The 15,279-nt window shown below is 46.2% G+C and overlaps 1 protein-coding gene across 1 annotated transcript in view; it reads left to right on the forward strand.

The window, feature by feature from the left end:
• Positions 1–11,064, forward strand: part of TSC22D1 (TSC22 domain family member 1) — a 61,277-nt gene extending 50,213 nt beyond the window's left edge. Inside the window, exons 2-3 of the mRNA XM_087726573.1 lie at positions 7,300–7,351; positions 9,421–11,064. Coding sequence (XP_087582699.1) covers positions 7,300–7,351; positions 9,421–9,684 — 316 coding nt within the window. The 3' untranslated portion in view covers positions 9,685–11,064. The remainder of the gene's footprint in view (positions 1–7,299; positions 7,352–9,420) is intronic.
• The last annotated feature ends 4,215 nt before the right edge of the window (positions 11,065–15,279 follow it).

Below are 15,279 nucleotides of genomic sequence, written 5' to 3' on the forward strand. Positions count from 1 at the left end.
GTAACTTCAAACAGTCACTAAATCAGTGTTTCTCAACCTTGGCGACTTGAAGTCTTGTGGACTTCAACTCCCAGAAGCATAGCTGGCTGGGGGGATTCTGGGAGTTGAAGTCCACAAGACTTCAAGTCGCCAAGGTTGAGAAACACTGCACTAAATAAATGGCTTAGTAAGTCAAGGACTTTTCCTCTTTCTTCCCATCCTTTTAAGCCTTGGAAAAGGGGGGGGATCTCCATCGATGAACCACGATGAGGGCTGCGCTGTGTAAATTGGTCGAATTGTTACTCCTGCTCAGGTTGATTCAGAAGCCCAGCCGCAGCAGTAGCAAAACTTTTGTTTTCGGGAGAAAGTAGACTTAGGAGTTGCCTCCATCCCTTTAAGTAGAGCAGAGAGTAGTTTACCGCATTTTTTGGACTATAAGACGCACCGGAGTATAAGATTCACTATGATTTTGAAGAGGTAAATTTAAAAAAAATAAAAAAAAATTGTATTCTGCAGACCTCCCAAACACTCTGCACACCTTGTTTTTTGAAAAAAGAGGGGGCATGCAGAGGCTTTGGGAGGCTTATAGAGTGCTCTTGGGGGCTGGGGGAGGCAAAAATGACCAGTGTTTAGCTCATTTCTGCCTTCCCCAGCCCCCAGGAGCGCTCTGGAAGCCTCCTAAAGGCTCTACACAGCCATTTTTGCAAAGGGGACAGAGTTTTGGTAGGCCAAAAATGCTGTATTCAATGTATAAGACGCACCCAGATTTTCACCCTCTTTTTTTGGGGGAAAAGATGTGTCTTATACCCCGAAAAATACAGTGATTTAGGAAGCTTCACTGCCCTGTATTTGAAAAGCTGAGATCTGTAAAAGAGATCTGTAAAAATAGGATAAGTTAAGTACATTGACATAGAGTGGAAATACACCAAGGGGAGGAGGAGTGGGATAGAAGAAAGAGGGGTAGAGAGGGCGGGAGAGAGGATGGGAGGGAGGGTGAGAAGGAAGGGAGGGAGTGGATCGGGAGAGAGGAGTGGTAGAGGGGAAGGGGAAGTAGGGTAGAGGGGGATGATGGAGGGAAGATAGAAAGTTGGAGGGGGGGTGGAAGAAAGAGGTGTATGGAGAGTGGAAGAGGTATGTTGGGTTTCTATTTTTTGTGGTATTGTTGATAAGAGGAATTGCTGTGATTATTGTTTAATGTTGTATGGCTCCGACTATGCACAGTATATACGTGAGTGTATGAAAATGAAAAAATGGAAAATAAAAACCTTTTTCACATAGAAAAGCTGAGATCTGTAATGCAGTAGATAATTCTATGTATAGAGTCTCTTTGTTATTAAGGTTACTGTCCATGGTAGTAGAAGATTGCTGTGAGATGCAGCTTCAGTTCATTCCATGCATGCAACTAAATTTTGTTTTGCAAGGAATCGGTGGCTGTTGCCCAGGAAGAGAAGGGCTTGTATGTAGGTAGGGACCAAATTGTACCGTTACACAATTTTTCAGAAAATATATACCGTGGTTTCCTTGATATTTGACAAACGTGGCTGCCAGGCACCCTTGGTGCTCTCTGAGCTTGGCTGTTTTCTTGCAGGCGTTTCATTACCCACCTGGGTAACATCGTCAGTGCTAGAAGGGAGTGTTTGGAGGAGGAGGAGGAGGAGGAGAGGAGGAAGACTGTGGGGCCCTTGGTGCTCTCTGAGCTTGGTTATTTTCTTGCAGGCGTTTCATTACCCAACTAGGTAACATCGTCAGTGCTGTTGGTATAGCTGCTTTCGCACTGTTGTTGAGCATAATAATGTGGGATGTCCATAGAGAGAAAGACACAAGTGGGAATGAAGGGCATACAATTGTTTTGAGAAGTGTTGATGCAACCACATTGGGTTGCAGTGGTTTGAAGACAGGTTGGAAGGATGGGGCTGCTACCAAAACGGGGGGGAAAAATCACTCTGGAAGAATTTAAAAAAATGTGACAGAAAGCATAAATGTCAGAACAGACTAAAGAAATGAAGGAACCAATGATGTGTATGAGCTTGAAAAACTGATTTAAAAACATACACATTATGCAAAATGCAGAATAGCGGTAAGCCAACGGAACTGAGGCATGTAGTAAGAAATTGGCCTTTGAGATATACAAATTTTCAAATCTGTACATCTCATTTGCATTGGATAGTATATACACACCATTTGTTCCAAAATGTTTACATTCTCCATGAAAGAGCACGGACTTTGTAGAAATATTCAGCAACACAGCCTCTGATGCTGCTTCATTATACATTTAAATTGTGTATTCATTTATCCATAAGTAGTTCCCACAAATCAAGGGAGATTTATTGTCTGCTCAGCATTGAGCCATTTGCTAAACGTTATTTTATTTCCGCCATCGTCCATTCATTCCCTCTTACTATATTTAGGAACTATCCCTCAAGTCGATAGCCATAGATAGCACCTATTCACCGTATCATTTCTAAATCGACAAAATATGCACGCAACTTTCTTCCTTAGGTTCATAGATTTGTCCCCCCCCCAAAAAAAATCCCTTAGGTTTAAAGAGTTCTGTTTCAGATTACTTAAGTGTATTAAAACCCTAATATTAAATGAAATGTATTTAGCACTATGATTTTTAAAAAAATCTGTTTTGTTAAACCTAGGTTGTCTTGCAGGGAAAACACAATTGAGGGCTACTTGGGTGCTTGCCTCCACAATGCCTCTACAACAACGAAGCTGGGCAATTGTTGGCTTTCCAAATTCGGCAACTTTAAGACTTGTGGACTTCAACTCCCAGAATTCCTCAGCCAGCTAGGAGGAATTCTGGGAACTGAAGTCCACAAGTCTTAAAAGTTACCAAGTTTGGGGACCCCAGAGGTCTAGTGCCTCTGAAAGGTTATTTGTGTAAATCCCCTCCTCCCCAGTGTCCATTTGATATATAGGAATTAAAGTCCATCCCCCATAACCACTTGAGGTGAGATATTAGCTGTAGGAAGTAAGAGAGAAGTTCCTACAGGGAACTTGAAATATCTTCATACATCCTCTAACAGTAATAAAAACCTAGACGCCCTTCCGTTGCTATGAAAGGTTGGATGATTTTAGAAGATTTTTTTAAAAGTTTGTTAGGACCAGGTTCTTTCATCTCTATGGGTAGGAAAAAAATTAAGAAAGGCAATTCTACTCTTTAATAAGGTGAAAATTTATTTACTTATTAGATTTTTTATTCCACCTTTACCACTTTGCAAGTTACTCAAAGCGGTGAACTGGTAAGAACTGGTTGAAAGACCACTAGGAAGTACTAGATTAGACTGGAAAGTGTAAAAAAAGGTGATATTTTGATACCTAAAATTGAGTGAGAGACTAGAAGCGTTGACAAACAGTTGATATAATAATCCATGAGATGGGCATTGAAGGTAGGCAGAAGATAGAGATAGATAGATAGATAGATAGATAGATAGATAGATAGATAGATAGATAGATAGATAGATAGATATAGATAGATAGATAGATAGATATAGATAGATATAGATGATAGATAGATAGATATAGATGATAGATAGATAGATAGATAGATAGATAGATAGATAGATAGATAGATAGATAGATAGATAGATAGATAGATAGATGATATGGAGGATGGATGGATAGATAGATGATATCGAGATGATGGATAATGGATGGATAGGTAGAATAGAATAGAACAGAAGCTGAAGGGGGCCTTGAAAGGTCTTCTAGTCCAACCCCCTACTTAGGCAGGAAACCCTACACCACTTCAGACAAATGGTTATCCAACATCTTAAAAACTTCCCATGTTGAAGCATTCACAACTTCCGGAGGCAATGGACAGAGATAGACATGATAGATAAATAAAGTTTAGGCAGACAGCTAGCTAGAGATGATAAAGGAGAGATAGATAAATAAATAAGATGGATAGATAGGATGGGTGGGTGGGTAGATAAGTAGAGAAAGAGAGGGAGGGAGAGATAGATGGATGGGTGGGTGAGTAGGTAGGTGAGTGGATGGACAGACAGACAGACAGACAAAAAATAAACAGATAGCCTCTTGTGAACAGCCTTTTTCCTCCATGTTCCAAATATTCCATTGCCGTTCTCTTGTGAATAACATTGAAGCTGATGACATTGTACCTGAAATACTTTTTAAAAAAGAAAACTATGTCCAAGGCTTTGGCGATTAAAATTTTTCGCTGGTTCCTCTTAAGGCAGGCATCAGTCAGATATGTGGTGGGTTGACATTCACGCCACATAATTTGAATCTCTTGCAAAGGCAACCTAATGTAATCTCTTGCAAAGGATAAGATTCCCACCCACCCCTCTGGGCAGGACAGAAGATTGGAATTGGAATTGGAATTTATTGCACTTATATGCCGCCCTTTTCCCCGGAGGGGACTCAGGACGGCTCACAATCCAAGTCAGGGAAGGGGATACAGATAAGGGATAAAAAGACAAACAAAACAATACACAATTTAAAAGCACACAACAATCATACCATTCGAGGGGTGGGGGGCAAAAGCTCTTTAGCCCCAGGCCTGTCGGAACAGCCAGATTTTAAGGGCTATGCGGAAGGCCTGGAGGGTGGTGAGGGTTCGAATCTCCACGGGGAGCTCGTTCCAGAGGGTCGGAGCAGCCACAGAGAAGGCTCTCCTCCGGGTAGTCGCCAGCCGGCATTGGCCGGCGGATGGAATTCGGAGGAGGCCTAATCTGTGGGATATGCTCTTTTTAAGCTCTGGAGTTGAAATAACAAGCAGAAAAATTGTGCGTTCAGATGGCTGCACGTTTGTGGCAATAAACACTGAAGAGGCAGCCTCGGGGGAAAAAATTTCCTCTTTTTCCCCTTCTGAATCCTTCAAGACGTGAAACGTGGGAAAACTGCAGAGGGTGGTTGAAAGAACTAGATGACCTTTTGCAGTAAATGTGGCAAGGAATGCAAAACAATCTGTTTCTATTGTGACGGGGAAAAATATATATATATACAAAGGTTGGGTCAGTTTCTGTAGGGAAAAGGGGAAGTGACAGAGAAGTTGTTTTTGTGTGAGTTTCTCCTAACACTGAACCTGTGTCATAGCTACGCAGCTAAAAGCAAAAACAAAATATGTAAAAAGCCACTTGTGGAGGGAATTAATGTGAGTTTTGAGGCTTAAGAGTTCCACTTTAGAATTTTGTGCCTTCACAATTCCATGTTGGAATACTTCACCGTCCAAAAAGAAGATTTTTCTGCCTGGGAACCTTATTCTGAAGTTGTTTTGAATGATCCTGGCATTAAACTAAGGCCCGTGTGAAAACATTTGGAAACTTGTCTGTTCCTTAGGGAAAGTGTGTGTGTGTGTGTGTGTGTGTGTGTGCGTGTGTGCAAAGTGGCCACAGCTAAGGAAATACTTGATGACTAGATAAGGCCGGCATTTTCATTTTGAAGGGAGGGAAAAAAATGTTTGTGGAGCAAGGAAAACGGATAGTCCTGACTTATAACCGCATAATTCAGCCCAGAATTTCCATCGCTAAGCGAGACAGTGGTGAAGTGAGTTTTGTTCCAATTTTACGACCTTTCTGGCCATTAAGTGAGTCACTGCAGCTGTTAAATGAGTCACACGTTTGTTAAGCGAATCCCTGTCGACTTCGCTTGTACAGAAAGTCGCAAAAGGGGGGATCACGTGAGCCTGGGGAAGCTGCAACCGTCACAAGTACATGCCAGTTGCCAAGCCTCTGAATTTTCACCACAGGACCACGGGGGGGTCCTGCAGTGGCCGTAAGCGTGAAAAACAGGCCTGGAAAAAGTGACCTGCGGCCGTTTCCACTGTTGCAACTTTTGCAGCATCCCTGTGGCCCCAGAGATCGAAATTTGGTTGCTTGGTGTGCAACTGGCGTGCAATTTATGTGATCCCGCTTTGTGAACTTATGATAAGCAAAGACGGCGGGAGAGGGGAGGGGACCAAATTCACTTCAACATGTTCCCACCTCAACCGCTGCAGTGACTCACTTAATGGCCGTGGCAAGAAGGGTTGCAAACCCGGGCCAAACTCACTTAAACAAACCGTCTCGCTTAGCAGCGGGAAGGTCCAGGCTCAGTTGTGGCTGTAAGTCGAGGTGGGAGCAGGAACCAAAGCCCCATCTCTAAGCACCTCTCTTTCCCCTAAAGAGCCCCCCCAGCCTTTCCAGCCCTCCCCCCCACCCTCCCTAAAGCTGGGGAGGGGGGGGTGGGCTGCTGCAAGGCTGCTTCTGCCTTTCCTCCTGGGGCCATGAGAGGGCGCCCTTGGAGCGGCCAAGCAACCAGCTCGGAGTGCAATGCAGCCTGCCAGGGGGAGAGAGAGGGAGGGAAAGAGAGGGGGGGGGGAGGAGAAGAAACTCCCCCTCCCCATTTTGCTCTAACGTCCTTTCGCTTTCCTTTGCCCCCCCCTCGCTCCTGGCTTGAAGGGTGGGTGGGGGGGCTCCTGTGGAAGATGCCCCTGGTGGGACTGGAAAGGGGGGGGGCTCCCTACCAGTGTTTCTCAACCTTGTCAACTGGAAGTCCTGTGGACTTCAACTCCCAGAATCCCCCAGCCAGCATAGCTGGCTGGGGGATTCTGGGAGTTGAAGTCCACAGGACTTCAAGTTGCCAAGGTTGAAAGACCCCTGCCCTAGACGGTCTGATCTGCGGTGGGCGTTTTGGGGAGGGGGGGAAATGGGAGGAAGGCGAGGCGAGGGCCGCCTTAGGCGCGCATCCCTTTCCCCGCACCGTTTTCGGCGGCGCTCGCAGCGGGGGTTTCAGGGTGGGGGGGGGGCGAGGGCGGGCCCCAGGGGCGTGTCCAAAGGGCCGGCCCAGCCAATGAGCGCCGCGCCTGCCGTGCCTGCATTGGGCACCGAGCGAAGGCAAGAGCCCCCGCCAAGCGGCGGCCAGCCGGGGAAGCGCCGGGCGCGGAGGGGGGCAGGCGAGCCAGGCAGAGCCAGGCAGAGCCAGCGAGCGGCCGCTTTGGCGCAGCACCGGCGCGCTCCTTCCCCCGCGGGGCTCCGCATCCCGGCCCCTGCTGTGGCCGGCCGGGGGCGATGGATCTCGGCGTCTACCAGCTGCGGCACTTCTCCATCTCCTTCCTCTCCGCCTTGCTGGGCACCGACAGCGCCGCGCTCAGCCTCGACAGTAGGTAAAGCCCTGGCATCGCCCGGCTCCTTGCCCTGGTCCTCCCCTCGGCAGGCTGCAGGGCGCCTGACAGCTCCGGAGGGAAGCCGCGCGAGGAGGGGGCGGCGGGACCCGCGCGCTCTCGCCCCCCCAAGCTCGGCCGCTGCTAACGTGGGCTTCTCCCCCTCCTCCTCCTCCTCCTCCCTCCTCCCCTTCCCCGCTTGTGTCTTGCAGCTCCTCCGGGGCGAGCGTGGTCGCCATCGACAACAAAATCGAGCAAGCCATGGTAGGTCTTCGGGGGGGGGGCGCAGGGGGGCGCAGGAGGATGGGTCGGGGGGCGCCTCTGCAGAGCCGCCGGGGCGCGCTCCCTCCGCCCTTTCGGCAATGGGCCGGGGGGGGGGGCTTCGTGGGGCTGGGGGGGGGGAACGACACCGCGCGGCCTCTTTTGCATCAGCCCCCAAAACAGGTGGGGGGAGGGAGAAGAGAAAGAGCCTTTAATTCCGGGGAGGAAGAAGAGGAGGAGGAGGAGAGCACCCCTTTGATCTGCGGATTGATTGATTAATTGATTGATATTATTATTATTATTATTATTATTATTATTATTATTATTATTATTATTATTATTATTATTATTATTATGCCTTTGGTCTCCCACCCCCCCCCTTCAATTTCCGCTGTGTGCTTTTGTTGCTGGAATGCTGCAAGCAGCCCCATCTCTCGGGATCCTCCTCTCCTCTCTGTTGCTAGGCAAACTTGAAGTATAACCCCCGGCTATAAATAGGGAGGCCCCGCTGATTGGCAGAAGGATCAGCTAGGGAGGCGGGGTCTTCCTCGCCAGGGCTGACGTCAGAGGGGATGATGGTGGTGGGGAGGGAAATGCGGCAAGCAACGTTATTCCCCCCCTCCCTCCCTCCCCTCCGTCCGTCCACCAGGCAGAAGGAGCCGCAGCCCAGGAGGTGGGCATAAGGGGGGGGGGGGGAAACAGGGTACCCCGATCCCGTAGGGGAGGGGCAGGCGAGGTGATCTGGGCCCAGAGCCCCCCCCCACCAAAGACTAGGAAAGGCTCTCCTTCCCCTCCCTCAAGCCGCCACCATCCTAAAGCCCGAATAGCATCCGTGGTGATGCTTTCAGCCCGGAGGATAAAAACGATGATGCAACAATGGTGGATTTCAGTCCATCGCATCCCTTGTCTGAAAATAAGGCTGCGTCTTCCCAGTGTGGAAGACTCCTTTGCTCCAGAAGAACAGGCCAAATAAGACAACTCAATCCAGCCATTGTTCTGGCTGCCTTGTAGCCCCGTTGCCAAAAACAGGACCCCTGTTCTAGAAATCAATGTCATTTCCAAGAAATTGGGCCGGCACAGAGGACCTCTTCCATTCCTTCCATCCCACCAATTCTGCCTGTGGGGAAAAATCTCCACCCAGGAGCCCTTCTGCTTCATAATTGGGGCAAAACAAAATGATGTTACCCAGTTGTTATCTGCCAGAAAGCAAGCAACTTCAGACAGCACCAAAGACCCCCACAGAAATGGGCCTTCCCTAGCAGAGTGCCCGTGTCAGGACAACTTTGCATTAACCTGCAGCGGAAAGGGAAATTGAAAATTTAAAACCAAACCCAGCGGCCTTGAAGATCTGGGTTGTGTTGAGAGCCAAAACCTCCATTCAACACTTGGGGGGGGGGGGTGTTTCATTGAAATGAGTTAACAGAGTTGGGGATGTCACTTGTTAAATTGGATACGCTAATTTAACATTCCCAGCCTCCATCCGTCTTCCCACAAGGGCTGCCCTTAATTTTGCAAATGAAAAGGTTTTAAAATAAGAATCCGAGTGGAAAGGTTTTAAAAACAAAAGAGTTGGAGGGGAAAGTTTTTAAAATGAGAATAAGGTTTTTGGGGCTAAAGTTAAAAGAGACGATGACAGATCTGGGTCCTTGATATCTGCCTCTTATGTTTTTCTGTGCATTTCCATTTCTTGCAAGCCGCTTCGATTGTGCAGACACCAAGAAAGGGTGATATTTGCAGCTCAGGGACGAAAGGAAGGAGGGGTCCTGGGTATTCTCTGAGCTTGGTGATTTCCTTCTGGATGTTTTGTGTCCATCCTCAGTGCCTCACCTAATCCATCATCAGTGCACTGATGATGTTCCCTAGATGGGCCATGAAATGTCTCCAAGGAAAACCGCCAAGCTCAAAGAGAGCACCAGGGGGTCCCCTCCTTTGCGGAGACCGAAAGGTGGGATAGGTAAACCACGAGGGAGGGTGGGATTCTTTGGAGGGAGACCCTCCCCAAGCGGTTGCAGAAGTCTCTGCCCTTGGTTGCAACTGTTTTTGGAGGGTTGGTTTCTGCTCCTGTTTTCCAGGATCTGGTGAAGAGCCACTTGATGTACGCAGTGCGAGAGGAAGTTGAGGTCTTGAAAGAGCAGATCAAAGAACTCATTGAGAAAAACAACCAGCTGGAACAAGAGAACAACCTGTTGAAAACCTTGGCCAGCCCGGAGCAGCTGGCTCAGTTCCAAGCCCAATTGCAGACCACCAATTCCCCCGCCGGGGGGTCTTCGCAAACACAGGGAGCCAACCTGCAACCTTCCCAGGCTGCACCGCAAAACTCGGGACCTTCGGCCTAGTCGGTCCAGCCGCCCTCTTGAGATTTCGGGCCCTCTGGATTCTTCAGCTGAGAGGCTGGACGACGGCAGGAATCCAGCGGTCTCTGCATGCTGCCTCCCACCCAAACCCCTCCCCGATTACGAAGACACTTCCGCCACCCTCCCTCCCCAACTCCCTAAGTCGCAAAAACGTTGGTTTCCTTTCCAGTATTAAAGCTGTTCGAAGTGGGGTGGGGAGAGAGAGCAGGAGAGGGTTGAGATTTTCCTTTCGGGTTTATTATTTTTGAAAAGTTGGGAGTGGGAGGGAGGGTCTCGCCACCATTCAGGGAATTAGCACAAATGCACTGGGCGATTTGAGCAGCTTCCGCAGCAGCTGCTAAAAAGAAAAAAATTACAGCAGCGACAAGAACAACAACAAAAACATACGAGTTTTTTGTGTGCCTGAAGCTTAATTTTTTTTTCCTTAATGATCCTCCTTCCTTGCAATGCCGTGATTAATGCAAATGCTGTCGGGCCTGGCAATGTGAAGAAGTTGGCTAGGGTGGTGGGGATGAAGCCCCTCCCTCTAGCTTTCCACCAGGAAGCCAAAGGAATAAGACAAGGGAAGAAAGAACTTGGGGGAAACTGAGGGACACTAAAAAAAGAAAAAGAAGAAGGGAGGGGGATTTCGGTGCCTGCAGTCTTAAAAAAAAATAAAATAATAGCAGATGTGCACTCATTTTCTATAGCCAAGGGGAAGGTGTGAAAAAAATAAATCACCTATTTTCTGGGAAAGGAACCAGTAGATTTAAAAAAAAATGCTGTGATATAGGATGGGTCTGATGAAGGTTTATTTGCTTAAATGTATATTTGTGTATTTAATGTACAATTACTTTGTAAAATAGAAACTGTAACTACTCCTTTCAGTTGTACAGAGTGAATTTAAAAAGAATGATGAACTGAATCAGTTTGGATAGCAATTCCCCTTCTCCCCTTTGGTTGTTTCTTTTTTTTTTAAAGCTTTTTTTTTTTAATTTTTATTTTATTTTTTGACGCTACATGGATTCCATTTTGCACCTCTACAGCTCTTATCCGGGAATCAGCTGGTGCTGCTTATGTCAGTTGCCTTGGAAAATGAAAATATATATATATATATTGAAGTCAAACTTGCAGTACCGGTTGAGATGGGCTGCAGGTGCGGGAGGGGCAGGGATGAATTCACCAAAGCAAAAGTCTTTAAAAAAAAAATTAATTCCTCACATTTTGGAGGTGGGCATACGATCTGTGTAATAAGATGCATACGTTCTTGTGCATGTTACGTTCTGGGCGATGAATTGGGAGGAAAATGGTAAAAAAAATACCAGTATATTCTAACGATTGCACTTGTCAACTTCCAATAAAGCATACCATGTTGATATAGAAGCTGTGAGTTCGATCCTAGGTTAGAGGCAGATATTTCTCTCCTCTGGGCACCATGAGAGTTTGGTCTGCTGAACAAAACTCCGCATTGGCAACAGGAAGGGCATCGGGCCAGTAAACACTGGGTTCCATTCAGTTGCCCCAGACTCCACTTGCCTTCTATGAGGTCATTCAGTTGCCAGATTCCGCCAGAGTTTTTGGTTTTGCAAAACCTAGTTTTAAAAAAATGGGTAGAAAGCGTTTCAACGGCAGAGTAATAATAGAATTGTATTCCTATCACAAAATGACTTTTGATAAAAGAAATGCAAACTTGAGATTTCAGCCAGAGGGGGAAAGATGGAAACTGATTGATTGATTGATTGATTGATTACATTTATATGCCGCCCTTTTCCCCGAAGGGGATCAGGGCGGCTCACAATTCAATCAGGGAAGGGGGTACAGACAGGGGGATAAAAAAGACGAGACATAACAATACACCAAAACTTGGTGTTCACTAACCTCTGCTTTTACACAGGGTAGAAAAGGGAGTTTGCTCCTTCGAAAGAGGTTATGCAAAACCAAAGCGGCGATAATTGTTCTAGTAACTGGCCTTTTGAACTGAATCTGCCTAATTTTCTTCAAACGGGGTGTAGAGTCGTAGCGTTCTGAAGGAATCATTCGAGCCACCTTAAATGGTTCGGACTCCAGCGTTATTCGAAATGCTTTTGTGAATGTGTGTGTTTGATTTAATCCTTTACAAACCCATGAAAGGTGATGGGGCTGCCAGTAACTCTCTGGATGGCATCCTAGAGAAATTATGAGAGAGACCTGGTTACACGGGGAAAGACGCTATGGCTGAGCCGCTGAGATGTTTACAAGCAAGCATGGCTTGTGCTCTGTCCCTGCTTAGTCACAGAGATGTAAACCTGGGGATTTGACTCTTGACTGGAATAAAAAAAACAAACCACGAATGCCTTTTTAAAAGTTCATCTGGCTGATGGCTTCTTTCCATGCTCTTCCCAGCAGACAAAGCGACACGAAGCTGAGCTAACTAGATTAAGGATGATTCAGAAACCTTACCAGTCAGACTCAGCCTACAGATCCTCCTTGTTTTTTGTTAAACAAACTTGTGGCTCTGTGTGATGTATGGAAGCTTCCTCCTCCTCCTCTGATTTGCAGCTCCAAATTGTTTTACCAGTCATTACAGCATCTCTTCTCAGAAACACAGCTGGCCTCCGCTTGCTTAATTCTGGTCACTGTTTACACCCCCCCACCCGAAAATACGAGCCATTCACCTTACCGATCTTTTTGTGCAATAGGAAATGGTCAGCATGGAGTGTTGGAGAAACGGTACAGGAGCTCGGAAAATCAGAAATGTGTTTGGGATTGCCAAGAATTTACAGGATTCTATAGTCAGAAGGGGAGACAGTGGCTAAGACGCTGGGCTTGTCGATCAGAAAGGTCGGCGGTTCGTATCCCTAGTGCCACGTACCGGAGTGAGCTCCCGTGACTTGTCCCAGCTTCTGCCAACCTAGCAGTTCGAAAGCACGTAAAAAATGCAAGTAGAAAAATAGGAGCCACCTTTGGTGGGAAGGGAACAGCGTCCCGTGCGCCTTCGGCGTTGAGTCATGCCGGCCACATGACCACGGAGATGTCTTCTGACAGCGCTGGCTCTTCAGCTTTGAAACAGAGCCCCCTTTACCTATAGTCAGGACGTAGAATGTCAGAGTGGAAGGGACCTTGGAAGTCATCTAGTCCAACCCCCTGCTCAAGCAGGAGACGCTATACCATTTTAGACAAATGGCTGTCCGGCCTCTTAAAAACCTCCAGTGGCTGAGCATCCACAACTTCCGGAGGCAGGTCATTCCACTGATTTAATTATTCTAACTTTCAGGAAAGTTCTCCTTATGAGATGAGACTATGAGAGTTGAATCTCCATGAGATGATTGCCAAGTAAATTTGTGCCTTCAACTTCATCTTGACTCCGGGAAACAATTTTTCAGAAAATGGAAACCAGGTTTCTGAAGTGGTTTTGCCATTGCCTCCTCCCTAGGGCGGAGAGAGAGTGACTGGCCCGAGCTCACGCAGATGTCTTCCTACCTAGGGACTGGAGGTCCTCCCATTGTTTTTGGCCAGTGTTTTAATTGCTACCTCACCTGGCTTTTAGTCCAGTGAAAAAGCCAGTTGTTTCTCTGGGACTTTGGTTCCATTCAGCGAGTGTCCCTACCGCTTAGAAATACAGTTTAGCAAAAACTCAGCCTTGGTCTTCCTGGGTCCTAAACCAGTTGCTGAAAATAATTACTGCAGTCTTGATTGTCTTCCATGGCGTTTCCCTTGAGGCATTTGAACAGTCCCCTAAGTTGGTTTTTTTTGTTCTTTCCACTAAATTTATCCTCTTCCTTCAAAAGTACTTCGTATAAGACTTAATTGCTACTCCCAAACCACACGCTTCGAAAGAGAGAGAGAGAAAAAAAGAGGCAATTTGCAGGGATACAGGACAGAATCAGCTGGAATTAAAGTATTTCCTGTGTAAATCTTAACTCCGACTTTGGTAATTACAGCAATTTTGGTAATTTCCTTCAAGCACTTCTTTTTTTCCTTTTTTCAATCGTATTTCAGATACATACAGTTTCCTAATCGGTTTTTCTCGGGCGTGACTGCAGCTAAGACCAATGTGTGTTTATATTGCATCTTCCAACTGTGATGTTAAATGTTATATTTGCACATATGTTTTTAGCCAATCGATAGTTGTTCTTCCTGTAAAAAATTACAGAAGACCAGATTTTTTTTTCCTCCGGACAGGGTAGAGTGGAATAAAGATAAATTATGCTAATTCTGTACATCAATCATATTCAATATATTCATTGGCCTAAATCTAGAAGATAATACTTATACCCTGGAAGCGGGACCCTTTTGTTTTGATGGTGTTAGTGTTAGTATTTCTGTTGTTAGGACGGCTGTGTGATTCCTGCTTCCTGGGAAAAATAAATTTATCCCATTGCAGTTTGTCATTGAATCAGGAACTCGGATAAAGTCTTTTGCTGTGGTCTGTTGTGGCCAGGAAAAAAATTATTTATTCTGCTACTCATAATGGCGTTGGCTTCTGCAGTCAGAGAGGTTAATTTATGATTGATTTTTATAAGATGGACACAAATAAATGCTGGATTGGAATTCTTCAGAACTAAAGAGGCATGAGACAAGCATGGGATTACAACAGTTTGTGGAAAACACTGCTAGCTTTGATTTTCTGGTAAAAAGGCATAGAGTGAAACCCCACCCCCCAAAAAATCAGCTTCCCGTGCTATCAAAAGCTCTGTAGAATTATTTCATCATTTACTCCTTAACAGATTTTTGAGAGGAGAAGGAGGAAAAAAGGGAAGATGGTAACACACATCGTGTAAGATTTGTGTTACACATCTTACACAATGTGTAAAAAGAGCCGAGGTGGCACAGTGGTTAAATGCAGTACTGCAGGCTACTTCAGCTGACTGCAGTTCTGCAGTTCAGCAGTTCAAATCTCACTGGCTCAGGGTTGACTCAGCCTTCCATCCTTCCGAGGTGGGTGAAATGAGGACCCGGATTGTTGTTGGGGGCGATATGCTGACTCTGTAAACCGCTTAGAGAGGGCTGAAAGCCCTATGAAGCGGTATATAAGTCTTATTGCTATTGCTATAAGATCTTGTTACATTTTTAGGGTGAAACTTAAAACTCTAAAAATGAGAATATGTACTTAGGGTATTTTGCTGGGAAGAAATATAACGCTGGTCAAAACTGCCTTCTGTGATGGGATGTTGTGAAGGATTCATTGGCCGTAGAACAATTTGGTTGTGGCTAAGGTGCTGGTCTTAAAAACCAGGGGACTGTGAATTCTAGTCCCACCTTAGACAAGAGAGCTGGCTCCTCTCAGCCGAACCTACCTCGCAAGGTTCTTGTGTGGAAAATAGGAGGAGGAGGAGGAAGGAGTATTAAGTATGTTCACTGCCTTGAGTTATAAAAATAACAAAGGCGGGATATAAATAAACAACACAAACTATTACATCAGTTTTTATTTATTTGCATTCCGCTTTTATTATTACAACAAAAAAAAATCACGGCAGGGAATACATCCAATTCGCCTCCTCCCTATTTTCCTCACAACCACCCTGTGAGGTTGGTCAGGCTAAAAAGAGAATGATTGGTCCAAAGCCACCCACCCAGCTTTCCTGCCTAAGGTGGGACTAGAACTCGTGATTGGTCCAA

Source organism: Thamnophis sirtalis, unplaced genomic scaffold (assembly GCF_051295495.1).
Source record: "Thamnophis sirtalis isolate CommonGarterSnake01/CBP01778 unplaced genomic scaffold, rThaSir2_p1.2 scaffold_12, whole genome shotgun sequence".
Lineage (NCBI taxonomy): Eukaryota > Metazoa > Chordata > Lepidosauria > Squamata > Natricidae > Thamnophis > Thamnophis sirtalis.